This window comes from Armigeres subalbatus, chromosome 2 (assembly GCF_024139115.2).
Source record: "Armigeres subalbatus isolate Guangzhou_Male chromosome 2, GZ_Asu_2, whole genome shotgun sequence".
Taxonomy (NCBI): Eukaryota; Metazoa; Arthropoda; class Insecta; order Diptera; family Culicidae; genus Armigeres; species Armigeres subalbatus.
The window spans coordinates 171070212-171090079 of NC_085140.1; the positions used below are offsets into that span (position 1 = coordinate 171070212).

At 39.8% G+C, this 19868-nt stretch overlaps 1 protein-coding gene across 3 annotated transcripts in view; it reads right to left on the reverse strand.

The window, feature by feature from the left end:
• LOC134211201 (protein FAM135A) overlaps positions 1-19868 on the reverse strand; it is a 204497-nt gene that overhangs the window by 69214 nt on the left and 115415 nt on the right. For 2 of the 3 annotated variants that reach the window (XM_062687879.1, XM_062687881.1), the window contains one exon: positions 15851-16326. The exons of the other annotated variant lie outside the window; for it this stretch is intronic. In XM_062687879.1, coding sequence (XP_062543863.1) covers positions 15851-16326 — 476 coding nt within the window. The remainder of the gene's footprint in view (positions 1-15850; positions 16327-19868) is intronic. 3 annotated transcript variants of the gene reach the window in all.

A 19868-nucleotide genomic window follows, 5' to 3' on the forward strand; every position in this document is an offset into this window, starting at 1 on the left:
TTAGAAATAGACGTTTGCCCGGAATAAAGCGATTTTGGGTTTGATCCCATTTTCAAAATCAGTCAATGTTTTCAAATGTAATCTACCTTCTTTTAATCAAATGATGAAATATCAATAAGAAAACACAATTATCCTTTTGACCTATTCCAATTCCGATGGTGAAAAAAACTGCGAATTAAACTGGCAACTCCGAGCAAGGCCGGGTACATACAGCTAGTAGCCTATAAATATAGGTACCAACTGTTTTTGACCCTTAGTGAATTATAATTTTTTAGAAATCCAAGGGGGATGTTTTGGCCAGGTGGGCGCATTATACCATCTTACCCTATTTGAGAAAAAAAAACATCATTTTTGTGATTTTTTCATAACAAAATAAATTTGATATGAAGGGCGTTTTAACTTTTCGCTATTGTAAATGCTTTAACTGTGGGGTAAAAATATAAAATAATGTATCAATTGTATAAGAATGTAATAAGACTTATTTCTGCTGTATGAGACTAAACCAGATTTAAAAAATACTCTGTTTCAAAAGGTTGACCGTTAAACGATCGAAGGACAAAACTGCCCATGATCGCATATTTGTAACATTTGCATTTTGATTGATTTTGAAATCGTTTGTCAATCCTCCCCACACACACAATTATTTCCACATTACCAAAGATAAGGAAGATAGTAAAGCCTATTTTACTGTTGTGGAATGAGATGCAGCAAATTAAGCTTTCTGAACGATTCACGGGCTTTTTACAAAATGAACAAAAATGCGAGTGTTACAAATATGCGATCATGGGCAGAAAAGGTCGGAAGGACAATAGGTCGAAGATCAAAATGTCGAAGGACAAAACGTCGAAAGGACAAATGGTCGAAAGGTTAAAAGGTCAAAAGCACAAAAGGTCGAAATGACAAAGGGTTGAAAGGACAAAAGGTTGAAGGAAAAGAAGGTCGAAAAAATAACTGGACCGAAAGGTCGAAAGGGCAGAAGATCGAAGAGACAAAAGGTCGACAGAACAAATAGTCCAATAGACAGATATTGGTGGTTTCAATTCATTAACCATAGACTGTTCTTACGTGTTATGTCTCATATTTAATCGAACGCTATTCTCTAATACTCAAATTTCTATTTTTGCTTTAAATCACTATTTTGTTTTCTAAAATCGATCTGAACACATTTTAGGCAAAATTTTTAAATTCGGTATTTCGTCAATTTAATATTTTTGATTTTTGTTTTTCAAGTTAAGAATTTAGAAAATTAATTTCATCCACATTTATACAAGCCTTGATGTTTATATTACTGATCGACATCAAAAACTTTTTGAAATCTGAATAATTACAAAAAAAATAATCAAGGGTTAACTAGTTGCCATCATTAATTGATATAATAATAAGTATCCGTTCACAAATAACTCAACGCAAATTTGGGAAATTCCAGACCCCTCTCTACAGCGTAACGTAATTTGTGAACGGTTCCTAATAGTAAAACTAAATTTCTTATATTCGTTAATATTTATTTCAAAACCAATTTTACTCCCGGTTAAAAGTATTATCTTTTGAGCACATAAAAATAAAATTTTTAACACTAGAAGATGGTATGTTATGCAAAAATGATATATAAATTTTAATGAAAATAAGTGAAGAACTAGTTTCAGCAAACAAAATTTAAGTAATTAAAGTCTAGCGGCACTATGATGAAAATATTGATTTGACAATATGCCTTTAAAGAATACCCTATACTTGAACAAAGGGAAAGTGCTAGAATGAAATAATATCAGGTGAAATACCAACAAATATAAATATGCGCTACTCGAAAAAGCAGCATATGATTAAAAGAAGGAAAAATTCAACGATGACATATTATTAGATAAAACACAATCAAATATAAATATGCGAAACTCGAAGGAAAATCCTATGATTAACAGAAGGAAAAATTCAAAATTAAAATATTATAAGGTGAAACACAAAAAACATTAATGTGCAAAAGAGTGGTTGATTAATATTCGACGTTTTATTTAATTTTAATTTTAATTTGTTATTTGTAATTTCTATCTTCTGCTATTTCGAACTTTCGTACTTTCGACCTTTTGTCCTTCAATATTTTGACTTTCGACCTTCTGTCCTTTGACCTTTTGGCACAAATTTTTGATTCGATCTTTATCCCTTCGACTTTTAGTCCTTTCGACCTTTTGACCTTCGAACTTTTGTCCTACAACCATAACCCGGATAGTTAGAGAGTGTTAGCATTAGCATTGAGCAATTCGCACAAATTCGTAGGTGGTACAAGCCAAGACTTTTGTATGAGAGTAGCAACGCTTTCATTCGTTACCACAGATATTGATTTGGGACGAATCACTATCTCTTAAATGGAAATAATGCGCTCTCCAATAGTCGAGATCTGTTCTGCTCACGTCCTTGCGAATGCTGAGGAAGGGGAAGGATGGTTTGTTGGACACCTACTTAAGAAAAATGCAGAGAACTCTACGACCTCTCATAGGTGCCACGGGAGGTTTTGGAATTGTTAGTGTGGAAGGTTATAACAGTAGGAATTGTTTTGGTAGAACGTGAAACACATAAAGAACTAGGATAGAAATACAAAGTAGGAAAGGGACGAGTCTGGAATTGAACCCACGACCTCCTGCTTATAAGACAGAAGCGGTAACCAGTAGACCACCGAGCTCGGATAGTAAGAGAGTGTTGTTCGTTAAATGGCTTATGTGTCCGGCACTGGGGGTTCTCCCCCTATACTTAGTATACGAGAAAGGCTGGATTTTTTATTCTTCTGCTTCTTATTGGCATTACACCCCCACACTGGGACAGAGCCGCCTCGCAGCTTAGTGCTCATTAAGCACTTCCACAGCTATTAACTGCGAGGTTTCTAAGCCCGGTTACCATTTTTGCATTCGTATATCATGAGGCTAACACGATGATACTTTTATGCCCAGGGAAGTCGAGACAATTTCAAATCTGAAAATTGCCTTGGCCGGCACCGTGAATCGAACCCAGCCACCCTCAGCATGATCTTGCTTTGTAGCCGTGCGGTAAGACGCGCGGAGGGCCCACAAGCCCAGGATTCCCTATTCATATGGGACAAATATGCGATTGTGGGCAGCTTATATGTTCAACGGCACGGTAAATGGTGGTACCTTGTGGAATAAAATAGACTCCATCTCGCGGTCTTTAGCCTCTTACACAGCAACTACTCGTTGGACTGGCGGTGTATGCATCGGAGACAAAGTGCATGCTAGTGGGCGGAACCGAGCGCGACAGGGCCCACTTGGGAAGCAGTGTTTCGAGGTGGTCGATGAGTTCATCTACCTTGGATCCTTGCTAACGGCTGATAAAAATGTTAATCGTGAAATACGAAGGCGCATCACCTGTGGAAGGCGGGCCTACTACGGGCTCCAGATGAAACTGCGGTTAAAAAAGATTCACACCCGCACCAAATGTGTCATGTACAAAACACTCATAATGCCGGTAGTCCTCTACGGGCATGACATTTGGACAATGCTCGATGAGGACTTTCACTCAAGCACTCGGAGTATTCGAGAGACGGGAGCTTTGGACCATTTTTGGCGGTGTGCGAGAAGCCGGTGTGTAGTGGCGAAGGATGAACGACGAGCTCGCACAGCTCTACGGCGAGCCCAGCACCCAAAAGGTAGCTAAAGTTGGAAGAGTACGATGGGCAGAGCATGTTGCAAGAATGCTGGACAGCAACCCTGCAAAGATGGTTTTCACTTCAGACCCCAGGTGGAAGAATGCGTGGAGCGCAGTGGACGAGGTGGACTGACCAGATGCAGAACGACTTGCCGAGCGTGGGGCGAATTCGAGGATGGAGAGATGCGACCTCGAATCGTGTATTGTGGCGTCAAATTGTTGATTCAGTGTTATCTGTTTAGATGAAAGCTAAATAAATGGATATGTTCAACATCCCAGTTACCTATGTCTCGTGAAGGTGCAGGAATTTTTTTCATTAGATGTATCTTCCCGTAAGATGTAATCGAATGCCAAAAGAATCCTCGACGTAATGTAAAATGACGTTTCCAATTGTCACACCTTGTATCTGCTCCGGTTTCCGTGTTAAATGCTTATCGCGTGGAGTTGACTAATGTATACAGTGGTATATCGAGTGCACAGAAATTTTACAAGTAGCGCAAAAAACAGGGAACCATCGACATCAACTATTAACTACAACAGAGCCCCTCTAGAGCGGAGGTATTCTGCACATACTAGGTAAAATAAGGCCGACGAGTGTAGATAGTCACACCGCTCAGTGCCAGCCAGTTACGGCACCATTGTCATCGATATTGTGGGTCTTTCCACAATATATGTATGTACGTATAGACTCCGTTGCCGGAACGGAACGAATGGGTGAACAACGGCATCGGATGGCATGGTAGATTGCCTACGCAAAGTGTGGAGTGCAAATTCCGGAGGTCATTAGGGATTACGACGAGAGCTGGGCCACAGGGCCAGTGGAATGTGCCACAAGTTGAGGTTGGGCGGAAATGAACAGCATTCAGATGGCATCACCCGATATGCGCATGTTCCTACTATCGCCCATTCATATCTGCTCGTTCGCATGTAGGTCGTTTTCATTAAGCAGCGAGTCAGTGTCTTTATGAGTAATCAGTTTCGAGAGAATTTTGATATTGATTTTGCTGTTTGCATTGTATTTCTAGATTTGTACAAACGCATTTTTTTAATTACAATGATGAGATTTTCTGAAAAGTTAAAAATCTGCAGCGTTCTCGTAGAAGTGCGAAATGCGCAGCGTAATCACTCACTATGAAGGTGAAATTATGGTTATACTTAATTCCCCCATTTACAGATAAGGGGGCTTATGGGGGCATTATAATAAAGATGGTTTTCTTCTAAAGCTAAGTTGCCGATGGAGGTCCTTTTTAGCTTAGTTGGTTTAAAAGCACCAGTCTAGCGTACTGAGGGTCGTTGGATTGAGTCCCATCGAAGGAAAGTGGTTACCTCCAATACAAAATCTTCCACATAACGTAGGGTATTTGTTCCTATATCAATAACAATAAGGCAATGCGCATATGAAATGCATTGATTTCTCACCCAATAATCAAGAAACATGAGAATAATTATGCTCAGCCCACATAATTTTTAACTGAGAACAATTTGGCAACTTCAAAAATGAAATTATTATCACATTCTAGATGTATTTAACTAAAAAAACATCATCACCACCATGTACCTATTTCAATAACATTCAAAAACAGTTAATCCTATGCTTGTACCTATATCAATAATACTGTTTCCAACATAAAATACGCACACTATTACTTGTGTGTATACGTAACGATATGATTGCAGTGATGCCGAATTCTACAATGTTTTGTATTTGAGTTGCAATATAATTACAAAATTGCAGTTTTTTGATGTAGTTTTTCAATTTATCAGTTTAATTTTAAGTTTTCCGGATAAACTGATACGGTTGATCAAGGCGACGATGGATCGGGTGATGTGCGTAGTTCGAGTTTCAGGGGCATTCTCGAGTCCCTTCGAAACCCGTAGAGGGTTACGGCAAGGTGATGGTCTTTCGTGTCTGCTATTCAACATCGCTTTGGAGGGAGTAATACGAAGGGCAGGGATTGACACGAGTGGTACGATTTTCACGAAGTCCGTCCAGTTATTTGGTTTCGCCGACGACATTGATATCATGGCACGTAACTTTGAGAGGATGGAGGAAGCCTACATCAGACTGAAAAGCGAAGCTAAACGGATTGGACTAGTCATCAACACGTCGAAGACGAAGTACATGATAGGAAGAGGCTCAAGAGAGGTCAATGTGAGCCACCCACCACGAGTTTCTATCGGTGGTGACGAAATCGAGGTGGTTGAAGAATTCGTGTACTTGGGCTCACTGGTGACCGCCGATAACGATACCAGCAGAGAAATTCGGAGACGCATAGTGGCTGGAAATCGTACGTACTTTGGACTCCGCAAGACGCTCCGATCGAATAGAGTTCGCCGCCGTACCAAACTGACTATCTACAAAACGCTTATAAGACCGGTAGTTCTCTACGGACACGAGACCTGGACGATGCTCGTGGAGGACCAACGCGCACTGGGAGTTTTCGAAAGGAAAGTGTTGCGTACCATCTATGGTGGGGTGCAGATGGCGGACGGTACGTGGAGGAGGCGAATGAAGCACGAGTTGCATCAGCTGTTGGGAGAACCATTCATCGTTCACACCGCGAAAATCGGAAGACTGCGGTGGGCCGGGCACGTAGCCAGAATGTCGGACAGTAATCCGGTGAAAATGGTTCTCGACAACGATCCGACGGGAACAAGAAGGCGAGGTGCACAGCGGGCAAGGTGGATCGATCAGGTGAAGGACGACTTGCGGACCCTCCGCAGACTGCGTGGTTGGCGAAGTGCAGCCATGAACCGAGCTGAATGGAGAAGTCTTTTATGTGCAGCACAGGCCACTCCGGCCTTAGTCTGATGATAAATAAATTTAAGTTTGTCGTAGATTATCTTTTCGATATACCTTATTTTACAAGCATAAGAGTTGAATTTCACAGTGAAAGTTCGTTCAAGCATTTTTGAAATAAAAATCTAAGTCGGCAACCCTTGAGGGTACTGCAAGCCATGAAAACCAGAGGGGGGTCAACGGATTTTTTTTTATATGGAGTTTGGCAAGTATGACAGTACCCTCTTTTTTGGCGCATAAATTTATACTCCAATGTCAAAATGCTCATATACTATTATAAATTGTGGTGGTATTTGTAAAAATTTGTATTGTTTACCGTTTTTACAAGAGAGAGTGGTGTCGAAAGCACATATTAAATTAAAGATCGCAACGAACAAAAATACACCAAATCCGTAAATATGTAGTGTTTTCACTTTATTCCTTACGCGAAATATGCAGATAAATAATTATGTTGGTAGAAGAAACTGTGTGCTGAGCAGAAACAGTTGTTTCTTGCATTATCCAAACTTTGTGCGTTTCAGAACATTCTCACTCACTGCAGTGTTTATTTTTCATAGACTACGGCTTGGTGTTAGTGCCGTCGGCATTCGCTCGATTGGTGGCAACAAAAATTTGACAGCTTAGCACCCGCCTGATGAAAACAGTTTGGAATACGGACAAGGATAATTTAGACGTTGTTCGAAATAAACCTATATCAAACTATAGAAAACCGCGTTGGTTTTTCAAGTATAATTATATTTATAGTGAAAATGTGATGTGCTTTATGTGTTGTGAAGTGAATTTTGAACAATACATTTGTGTTGACTTGAAATTGAGTGGAAAACAACGGCGTGAAAACAGATGAATCTGCTAGTAGCAATCGAGCAGTGCATCAAACCATCAGTCCAGAGGTAGGAAAATAAAAAAAGTGCTTTATAATTGATTCTCTTAATAATTTGATTCTTGTGAATTAGAACATTACATAAAAAAAACTCTTGAATAATATTCCAAACATTCAAGAATGTGTTCCATCCTTTATTGAGTACATACGATGTGAAAAATTGTAATTAAATTAATTTTTTATTTGGTTTATCGACGGTTGAGATTAATATACGGGCTGTTATTAATATGGGAACAGATACCCTACATATTCACATCTGAGTTTTCAGAACATAGTAAATAACTACATCATGATTCTGACCAAGATGTGACCAACAATAATTTTAGAGTTTTTTCTTTCTTTTCTTTTATTTTTCTGCGTGCATCTGGTGCAATAAATTATTTATGGATTATTCAGAATCGGTAATCCAAAACACCCTTCCACTTTCTCTTACGAAAATCTGTTTACGTCCATGGAAGTTTTCATTCGTCTAAAAGGTGTATTCGATAAAAATGGCACACACATATTTATTCACGAAAATCAAACCGATTATCGGATTTTCTTGAAATTTTCAGGGAATGAAACTTTTTTAAATAGGTTATGATTTACAACATTTGTTTTATTCGATTTCATCTCCCATCCGGAATGCGCGCCCATTCCTTTTCACTCCACCAATTAAATTTTGTACAATCGATTTTCCCAGCGTTTTTGTTATTTTTACCCAAATTTTATTCAAATCCAGCTCTATTTTACTAATCTTGGGATGTTTGCGAAGTTTTGTCTTCACAATTGCCCAGATTTTTTCAATCGGACGAAGTTCCGGTGAATTTGGTGGGTTCATATTTTGGCACAAATTTAACTCCGTAGGCTCGGTACCACTCCAACACGTTTCGAGCGTAGTGGCAGGGTGCCAGATCAGGCCAAACAGAGTTGATACTTTGTGTTTTCGTATGAATGGTAAAAGACGCTTCTTGAGGAACTTGAGGAACTTGAGGTGTAACTTGAGGTGTAAATCGTACCGTGGATTGTTCCGGAAGTAGAGAAGGGAGCGCTTACTTCACCACATCCGCAAATCATCTGCCTTCTTTGCAAATTTTGATAACTTCTTCGTTCAGACATCCTCCGGAATATCAAACTTAGACTTGGCAACGAAATATTCTTGTCCAGGAAGTTGACGGAAGTCAGCCTTGGCGTAGGTTTCATCATCCATCACAATTCAACACGATTTGGTGAACAACTCCATGTAAAATTTCGGGGCGCGGGCTTTTGCAGTGGTGTTTTGCAATTCGGTTTGGGGTTTTTGCACCTTGTAAACATGTAACCTAGCACGCTTCATGGTTTTCTGCACAAAACCAACCGACACCTTGGACTTTTTAGCGACATTTCAAATGGACACGTTTTGGAACTTCTTTAGCTGTTGAATCACTCCGGGTCGTTTTACCGCCCATTGGACTACTCACGTCCTTTATTTGAACACTCAGGCGCACCTTGAAGGTTCTCATTACACGAGATACAGTTGAATTTGCAATTCCAAGCTTGTTAGCGATCGATCGGAGGGACGCCTTCGGATTTTGATAGTAGATGCCCAAATTTTTTTCCCTGGCAATTTCTTGTTCCGACGACATGATCGTAACCATTGTATAAAACTCTACAGATGTAAACAATATACTATGAATAAGATTTGCTCAAATTTTTAGGTTTTTTACTCAAACGGTTCAAAAGTTACGTTAGATTTTCGGAGTGCCGTTTTTATCGAATACACCCTTTATTCCAATTTTTATTTGTTGTGAAATAATTGTGTTTTTTTATGTGCGATTTCAACAATTGCAACAATTTTAGTATATATGCACCGAGTTAAATAAAAATGGCCTAAATTCATACAATGTGGTCAAAAGCCGGTTTTGTATATGTTATGTGCCCTTTGAGGTACGTTGAATAGAATTTGTGTATGGAAGATGTTCTTGATTATCCAAGAAATTCCAGAAGTTGAGGACTTGAAATCTACACGCGTAACCAACGATCTAAATGCATATTTTGATGTTATATGCCCTTTGTGTTACGTTGATTAGAATATGTGTTTAGTAGATTGGTTATCTAAGAAATTCCAGAAGGTAATGACTTTAGATCTACACGCTTAACCAACGATCTATATGCCTGTTTTGAATACGTTATGTGCCCTTTGTGATACGTTGAATAAAATCTGTGTACAATACACTTTTTTATGGGTATTTACAGTAGAGCAACAGAGAGGAGGAGATGGCGGCCATGTTTCACTCAAACTCTGACAGATAGCAATGGGGTTTCCCGTAGGTGGGAAGAGCAGAATTTGCTTCGACCTCGCGAATTGGAAGTCAAAACACGGTTCTCTAGTACTCTTGCTCACTCTCTCATGTATACTGAGCACCCCTAGGGGTAGGTAGGGCCAATGTAAAAGATCTCCATCCTGGGCCAATGTAAAAGATCTCTATCCTGGGCGGCTGACCTGGGCCCAGGTCAGATTCCTGTCGACTTCCTTTATTTCCTTGTTGAGGCTACGCCGCCACGAGCCCCTGGGTCTGCCTCTGCTGCGATGTCCTGCTGGATTCCAGCGCTTGCTTGCAGATTTCGTTTCCGCTCTTTCGTAATGTGTGGCCGACCTACCACCATTTACGCTCTCGAATTTCTGTCGATATCGGTTTTTGATGGCATCGTCGATGGAGCTCAGCATTCGAGATCCAATTGTGAGGTCACCAGGCCCGAATTATAAAACGTAGACATCGCCCAGTCAACATTTTGGTACCTTTAACTCTTGATATAGGTTATTATATAAGAACCAACTGAATCGTATATACTGCACAGATTGGCTATATACGTACCAAAGTGGAGGCGATATAGGTACATTCGATTTTAGTTCACGATTTTTCCCGACATCATACGAACAGTATTACGATTAAACATTAAAATATGAAAAATAAAAAAAAAATCTCACCAGCACCAAGGCTCGAACATTCGATCTTTGGATTTGCAGGCGGATACTGTACCACCGCACCGTACTGCACATCTTGAAGTGAACCGGATTTGTGTCCAACATAAACTACACAATTTATATCTTTACAACTGCTTGAAACTTCTACAAGCCATTTGGACTGAAGTGATTTCGATTGTATTACGATGCACATAGACATTCATTCGCACTGATATAGGATATTGCAAGTAATATAAGTCATTACGAGATTTTATTTACACAATTACGATTGATTTTCACTATGTTGAAAATTATCGTATAAGATACATTCAATACAACATTTTTCGTCAATAATCTGACAATGTTTGACATACATTGAAATTCAGATTTTTTATGGACGAAAATGCGACTTTATTTGCTGTTTGTTATACGATATGTGGTTTACTGGGCGGTTGATAAATACTTGCAGTTTCGTAATCTCGTAATCTCTGCTGATTTGGTGCGTTGACTAATCTGATTGGATCTCCATACATTTCGTAAACTCGCAAAAGCACCCCTAGCCTTCTTGATCCGTGCTCCTATGTCGAACTTGGTTCCACAGTCCGACGCTAACTGGCTGCTAAGATATTGAAAGTTTTCGATCTTCTTGAAAGTTGTCTTCTTCGATATTGCCCGGCTACCGTAAAGTTGGAGGGGTTGTTTGTGTTTACATCCAACGATTTGGTCTTGTTGACGTTGATTATGAGACCCGCCGTTGAAGAGCGTTCGGTCAGGTCGTTCAGCTTACTCTGCATATCAGAGCGCTAGTAGAGCAATATCATCAGTCAAATCGAAGTCGTTTAGATGCTCCATAGTAATAGGCTGCCAGTGCATTCCAAGGTATGGTACATGGTCAATCGCACCCACCATGCTATCGTCGATTACGATGAGGAACAGCAGCGGAGATAGAATACATCCTTGCCTCAGGCCAGCAACTACCCGGATGGGGTCAGACAAAGCTTCGTTATGCAGGACTCTGCACGTAAAAACTTCGTACTGCGCTTCGATGAGGCCGATGATTTTATCCGGAACTCCCTTGCGTATAAGGGCGGCCCACAGATTTTCGTGGTTTAGACGATCGAATGCTTTTCATAGTCAATGAATACCAGGTAGATGGACTCTTGGAATTCGTTGACTTGCTCCAGAATGATTTGGAGCGTGACAATATGGTCCACACATGAACTTCCTGGGCGAAATACTGCCTGCTGCTCCACTTAGGGGTCTTAAGATATCGTAGAGGAGGCGAATATCGCCAGTTGTTGCAGCTTTCTCCTCTTCGTCGGCCAGGGAGTGCACCCACGCTCGCTTGTCCCGTCTATAGCAGCGATTAACTTCCTTCTCTAGAGCCGAATACCGTTGACGGGACTCGTACTTGGTTGCTCTGGGTTTTGCCCGCTCTATCGCGGCCTTTGCTTCTCTACGCTCCTCGATTTTCCGCATCCGTAATCTACTCCTTCCGTTGAGTTCGCAGCTCACCCAGGTTGTCTAGCTTGTTTCAATAAAAGAATTCTTGATGGCCGTCCACTAGTCTTCTACGCTGCCACCTTCCGGAACATCCGCTGTCCGAGTTCCAAGTTCATCAATAAACGATCTCTTCACAGCTGGATCTTCTAGTCGGCGTGTGTTTAATCTCCGTCCGAATCTCTCCTCCCGCTGCTGAATCCTAACAATGCGTAATAGGATCTCGCCAATTAGAAGGTGATGGTCAGACACGATGTCAGCGCTACGTTTATTCCGGACATCAAGAAGGCTCCGTCTCCATTTTCGGAGATGATGCAGATGTTCTTCTTCTTCTTCTTACTGGCATTACATCCCCACACTGGGATAGAGCCGCCTCGCAGCTTAGTGTTCATTAATCCCTTCCACAGTTATTAACTGCGAGGTTTCTAAGCCAAGTTACCATTTTTGCATTCGTATATCATGAGGCTAACACGATGATACTTCTATGCCCAGGGAAGTCGAGACAATTTCTAATCCGAAAATTGCCTAGACCGGCATCGGGAATCGAACACCGCCACCCTCAGCATGGTTTTGCTTTGTAGGGCCCTGATGCAGATGTGGTCGATTTGATTTTTAGTTTGTCCATCACGAGAGACCCCCTACCCACCAAACATTCACTAGTTGAACTAACATCAGTGTGATGATTTAATTCAGCGCTGTGTTGAATAATGTCTGTACTATTTCTTAGCACAACTTCTGTTCAAGCTTTGTTCACGCAATTTTGGCAAAGTTATACATATTGAAAAAAAACTTTATTAACTGATTCGTTAAACCTTTAATAAGCATTTTACTAAGCCTCAATTCAGCTACATGTGAATTCTTCGAAAATAATAACGCATAGAAGGTAACATCAGTAAGATCTCCAATGAACGTATTTTGAATCAATTGCTATTTTCATATATGTAATCATTTTAAAATTTTCCTAAATCAGGTCTCGAACTGCTGTCATTTGATCATCCGCCGGTAACGTTGTCATCCGCGCCATCCTTGATTTGTTAGATATGGCTCACTCAGTGCATAACATAAATAATCTTATTGCTGAATATGAATCATAATTGTACCACAGACAAACAGACGTAACACTGATGGAATTCCCATCGCCCATGCTTTGAACGGTCGTTTTAAACTAAACTGATTACTCGTTTCACACCTAGAGGCGCGCGCATCGTTGACCTTTGGATTTGACATCTCACACTAGCGCCTTCTGTTGACATTGTCGTACTAAATAACATTTCGTGCAACATGCACGCGAGATGGTGATAAAGCAACTGGGCGATGAATTTTACAGGAAATTGTTCTAACTGTTACGTCTGTTTGTCTGTGATTGTACTCTTATTCAATAAGTCGATCTGTCAAACTACAGATTGTTGATAACTGTACAAGATTTTTATTTCAACCATTGTTCAGCCAGTCATAACCATCGCACACTAGGAAAAATACGTAAAAATAATGTCGATAAACGATAAAATAAAATCCGTCCCTAATGCTATTTATGGATTTATGAAAACGGCGTTATGTCCGGCTTTTAGTAAATTTAGTTTCGCATGAATGCATGATTTTTTTATTCCTCCAGCAGTTTCGTTCGTTATAATCTCCGACAGTTTAATAAATCACGAAAATAAAAAGCATGTCTTGAAAATAAATCATTATTTTTCTATAAATTAAAAGATCTAGAATCCAGACTTTCTCTCAAACTGAAAAAGCATGTTTTTTCCCACTGTGCGATAGATCAGATAAATGTGAAATCCAATGGTTAAGAAGGACAAAGGTAAAGAAGGATGTCTAATGCCTGCTTATTAACTTACTATTCAAACTCAATTCGACCACCCTTTCAGAGCATCACATCATAGTCGAACAGAGAACTTTAAAAATCATTAGTTAAACACACAAACACAAAAAAATCACATTGTTAAACTTCCCCAATGTGCTGAAATGTGATTAAACGAAAACGTAAGTTCGACTTCAAATAAAGGTAGTAAGCAAATAAATAGGCCATGTCGAATATTAGTTAGATTAAATACTGAAATGAAATCTGTCTAGCAAATTATTCAGCATCCATTTTATTCAGCTACAAAGATCACAAATAAACAATAATTCAACCTAGATGCTTGTTTGTAGCTTGTCGTTGTTTGTTGGGTAGTACTCCTGCGGATCTAATTAAATGACAACTGCATACGACTAGCATAAAACCTTGTGCTTTTTAGCATGCTAACATAAAACCTCTTTAAAACTAGCATAAGTGTTCGAAGCATTGCAATTGTTATTTGGGATGGCATCCGCTCAACTACTGCATCGTTTATTTCGTAATATCTGGGACACCGCAACTTTCCCGGTCGACTGGATGCAAGGTATCTTAGTGAAGGTTCCCAGAACGGGTGACCTGACTGTATGCGATAACTGGCGAGGCATTATGTTGATGTGTACCGTTCTCAAAGTTCTATGCAAAGTTATCCTAGCCCGGATTCAGGAAAAGATCGATGCTACTCTCTGGCGGCAGCAGGCCGGATTCCGTGCCGGAAGATCATGTGTGAACCATATTGTCACGCTCCGTATCATTTTGCAGCAGGTCAACGAATTCCAAGAGTCCCTTTACTTGGTATTCATTGACTACGAAAAAGCTTTCGATCGTCTCAATCGCGAGAATATGTGGGGCGCCCTGAGACGCAAGGGGGTTCCTGAGAAAATCATCGGCCTCATCGAGCTGGTGTGAGCCAAGGATGTATTCTATCACCGTTACTGTTCCTCATCGTAATCGACGAGATTCTGGTAAGTGCGATTGACTGTAAACCAAATCGCGGGCTGTTATGGCAGCCTATAACCATGGAGCACCTAAACGACTTCGAATTGGCTGATGACGTTGCACTCCTCGCACAACGGCGCTCTGACATGCAGAGTAAGCTCAACGACCTTGCCGAGCGCTCCTCTTCGGAAGGTTTAGTCATCAACGTCAACAAGACCAAATCGTTGGATGTAAACACGGTGCCTCTTTCCAGTTTCACAGAATCAGGGCAACCAGTTGAGAATGTTGAAAGCTTCCAATATCTTGGTAGCTAAATGGCGTCAGACGGCGGTACCAAGATCGTTATAGTAGCGCAGATCAAAAAAGAAAGGGCTGCCTTTGCGAGTTTAAGAAATATCTGGAAAACAGGCAGATAAGTGAACGCACCAAAATACGAATTTTCAACTCTAACGTGAAATCTATGTTGTTATACGCTAACGAAACATGGTGTGTATCAGTGGAGAACACTCAATGGTGTTCATCAACAGATTCCTGGTGGCCTCACAACTGGATCTCGAACAACGAGCTCCTTCGTCGTTGTCAACAGAAGCCGATAGCAACAAACATTCAGGATCGGAAGTGGGGCTGGGTCGGCCACATTCTACGTAGGGGCAGAAACGAAATCTGTAAACAAGCATTAGACTGGAACCTAATGGGACATCGCGGCAGAGGCAGTCCCAGAGGCTTATGGCGGCGAAGCCTCAATAAAGAAATAAAATATGTTTACCGAAATCTAACCTGGCAACAGGTTAAAGCGATAGCTGGATACCGCTCAGGATGGAGATCTTTCAAGACGGCCCTTTGCACCACCGGAGGTGTACAGGACTCATAAGTAAGTAAGTAAGATGGCATCCTACTTCAAAATGTCTGTCGTCATTGTTAAAATCAGATATCTTTTAAAAACAAGCATAACCCGGCAAATATACTGAATCGCAAAGTTTGTTTTAAGTGTTTTCCAATTAAAATAACACCTGAATATGTTTGGAATAAGTTTAGATCATAGTGTACACTTTATTCTATCTCGTCATGTGATAAGTTCGTTGATCTAAATGATCATTCGCGAGTATTTAGTGAATTAAAATGTGATATGACGGGAAGAAGCGCATGACCCTATATCGAAACATATTGTGATCGAGTTCCAGATTTTTTGATTTCAAAATAAAAAGGCTTAAAATAATGGAACAATAGTTTCCAAAACAGTCACTGCACGATATTGGTGAACACTACTTCATATGGGTGAATTACAGGCTAGGCAACGTTTATGCGGAAATGCATTAAATTTACCTAGCAAATGGGCACGGAACATGATGACATCACGCAGCGATACTTCCTCGTTGCGATACAGAATCTGGAAAACACGTGAGGCGCCACAATCGTCGATGATAGTGGCACTGGAGCCTGTCGTACCAGCCGTTGCCGTTGGGGACCCACTCTGGCCTCCAACGTTGCTACTGCCGGTTCCGCTGCTGCTGGTGGTCCCCACATTGCAAGCATTCGAAGAATTAGTGGAATTGGGCGTGTTGGCGCTGCTGCACGTCGATACCGGTTGCCCGTTGCTGGAGCAAGTGCCATTTGCGATGGACCCGCTTGCCGTCCCACCGGCGCTGCTTCCAACCCCACTGCTGCTAGTCGGTGGCCCCGAGCCCGAGACATTACTCGCAGATGAAGGCACTCCTGTGGTCGTTGCATCTGGCAGACAGGTCTCCACCTGTACCGGCAATCGGGGTGATACTCTCAATGAACATCGAACTTGATACAATCTGAAAGTGGGTGGGAAAAGAAAAACGGAAAGAAAGTGTCATAAAATGCCACAGGCCATCATCATCGTCTGGAAGTTTATGTCGGATTGAGTACAATGGATTGGAATGTTTTGCTACAATGAAACCGTTCAGATGTATCTTTCCAATAAATTGAATCGATTTGAATTGAAATTAATATTTGTTTGCGCTCATCGAAACAAAAATAATGTAGTCTCGGTGAGGACAGAAAACAAGAGATATTTGTTTTGTGCAGAAGGAGGATTATGCATTTTCATATTTTTTGTTGACTTAGGTTATGACTTGTTAATTACATACAGACCCCATTCGAATTTAACTACACGTTCGGAACATTTATGTGGCCAATATCGAATGGTTTTTGCTTTCTCGTGATACTACACATTTCTTCACTTATTGTGACACTATGACGATTTTTACGCAAATTTTGAAATCTACACGTTATTTCTGTATTTTTGTTACGATTGTTTAGTCGGTTCCGGGGTCTAACAATTTTTTAACCAGATCTTGAAATATAAGCGTTTTTCCTCAAAAAAAATTTTACGCGTTTTGAAAGTTTTTTTTTTGCGTCGGCTTAGGGGTTTAACCAGTTTTTTACGCGGGTTTTGAGATTTATGCGGTTTATAAGAAATTGAAAAAAATACAAAAACAATATGTTGCCAAAATCGAATAGAGTATGTGTTACCTTTTTTCAACCAGGACGAAATCGACGCCTTTGCTTAAAAATACTTTAGTCGGCTGAATTTTCCTCTAGGTTTCGAAAAATTAGGTTCATGAAAAAAATTGTAAAGAACATTCGAATTTTCACGGAAGAACATTTTTGCTTAACTTTTTGGCTCTCTTGCATTACAGTTTCATAGTGTGGTTTAATAGTTCACCAATGTTTAATATGTTTCGTGTTATTAGTTTAGTAACATTCTTAATGATTCTATTGTTATTATTGCTTTATGTTTAATTTTAATCCAGGTATTTGAGGATTGTCATCATTGGGACAAATAAAGTCTGATGTATTAATATATCAATTATCGAAATACCAAAACTACGAAATACGAAAACCAAAACACTACAGTTCTTGGTGAAAGTAGGGAAGAAAGATGAAAAATGTGTCATAATTATAGTTTGTGAATATTAACTATAATTATGACTCATTTTTAATATTACTACAGTCGCTCATAACTAAAATTGCCAGTCACATCTGAACTAAATTTAATAAAATCCATTGCTCGAACGTATGCAATTGTCGGATCCGTAATCAAATCATTGCTGTCGGATGCACCTGGAATTATTTTCCTGTCCGCTTTTCCGCTCCATCTCCCGGCTTAACTAACTTTGTTTGCGGTTTTTCACCGTTCCCATTGAAATAATTGAGCATGCCGAGATAGGCAGAAAACCACAATTGGGATTAAAAAAGGTCGCCAAAGAAAAAGCCAACCGTGAGTGGTTTCGAGCTGGGCCGGGTGACATATGCCAAATTCAAAATTTAATCTCACGAGAACAGTGCAACCCCTAACGAACTTCTGACCATTATGGTATATGCGGTGGGAAAAGGTTGTGATGCAATCAGAACTCCTATCCCGGTAGAATGACAAATGCAAAGAGTTTGGAATTGGGTTGAATTTGCTTCCGAAAATTATCACAGTCTTCAACAGATCCAGTGCTTCGAACAGATTAAATAATTATGCGGCACGTGTTCCATTAAAGACTTTCTTCATTCTTATCCGTCGTAGGCTTCGTTTTCACAGCAGCCGCTGCCAAAGGCACTGCAGATGAATTCAGGTGCAGAGAAATGCGTTTTTGAAGTTGAATAAATTTCTTCGGCAATGCGGGCGCACGTATAATTTGAGGCAAATTACATTAGCAAAAGGATGGATGGAATTGTCAGTTCATTGCATAACACCACATCCGAATAGGTAAAACTGTTTGATCCACTAGGTAACTTATAACCTAATCAGACTACTATTTACTATTACTTGATAAAAGATGCCTTTGTATGAAATATCATATATGTACATTACCATTCAACACAAAATCGTATATGATGCAACATAAGATGCTAAAGTTGGGAGCGATATTCGTACATTTTGTATGGGGAAGTACTCATATTGCCTCCACTTTAGCATCTTATATGGCATCATATCAAGACAAAATTTTGAAAACGACTTATCTGCTTTTGTAAACAAAGATTCAAACGACGATTTGACAAATCTGATAGCTCTCTTACGCAAACCAACACCACCAATAGGTAGGTGAAGGTTTCCGGTACCTGTTGATGGTGTTCACTGAGGAAAATGGACGTATGATTTTTAATCAAACGCCTTATGAAAATTTTCCACAAGGAATCGGTATGAATTTCAATATGAATGATGTTTTCCATTTGAAAACAAGTGAAGTGCGGCAGACTGGGTTCGAACCATGGACGTCGGGGTCGGGAGGCCGGTATGTAGACCACACGCCCATCGACGCTTGATTACTCGGGAAGGTAACTGCGTATAAGAAGCACTGTTGGTGGAATAATCAGTCGAAGATTCATAAGGCACCAGTTATGAATTTCGATAGTCCAGTTCGCTGAGTGATTGCACTATGGTCCAGGATACAGATTTACGCAGAAAGATGAATTTTACGCCAAAACTATATTTTTTAGAAAAAACCGTTGTTCTACAAAATTGTTCGCAATAGTAAGGCCATCATTATGGTTCTACCAAAAAATAGGGTAGTCCATCATATAAAAAAAATAGAAAATATTTTTTTCTTCCTCAGAATATTGATATGTTATGTTCTACAAAGTCGTAGCGCAGCCTATTCCAATCAATTTTGCTAAAAAACTTTTTCTGTAGCTCTTAAGTTGGCTGATTTAGAGCAATTTTACCCAATTGGATTAGGGTGTACCTAAAAAAACAGTATTTTTTATTTACTTTTTTTGGTTTAGATTTCTCGAAAAAGTCGTCTTCAGGTGACTTTTAGAGCTCAAAAATAAAGAGCTCATAATAAAGAATATTAATTTCTCTTTCAAATGCCGTGTAAATGTATTTTTTTGGTCTGCCCTAACCGGAGATATCAACTTATGAAAAAAATGTAATTTTGACAGAAAAACGATTATAATTTTTGATCGGAGGATATTGAGCATATTTACCCATCAAAAGTTGCATTTTTTTGAGCTCTAAAAGTCACCTGAAGACGACTTTTTCGAGAAAACTAAAACAAAAAAGTAGATCAAAAATACTGTTTTTTGAGGTACACCCTAATCCAATTAGGTAAAATTGCTCTAAATCAGCCAACTTAAGAGCTACAGAAATTTTTTTTAGCAAAATTGATTGGAATAAGCTACGCTACGACTTTGTAGAACATAACATGTCAATATTCTGAGAAATAAAAAAAATATTTTCTAATTTTTTATATGATGGGCCACCCTATTTTTTGGTAAAACCATAATGATGGCCTTACTATTTCAAACAATGGCCTTACTTTCGAATTGGTAAAACCATAATGATGGCCTTACTATTTGTAGAACAACAGTTTTTTCTAAAAAA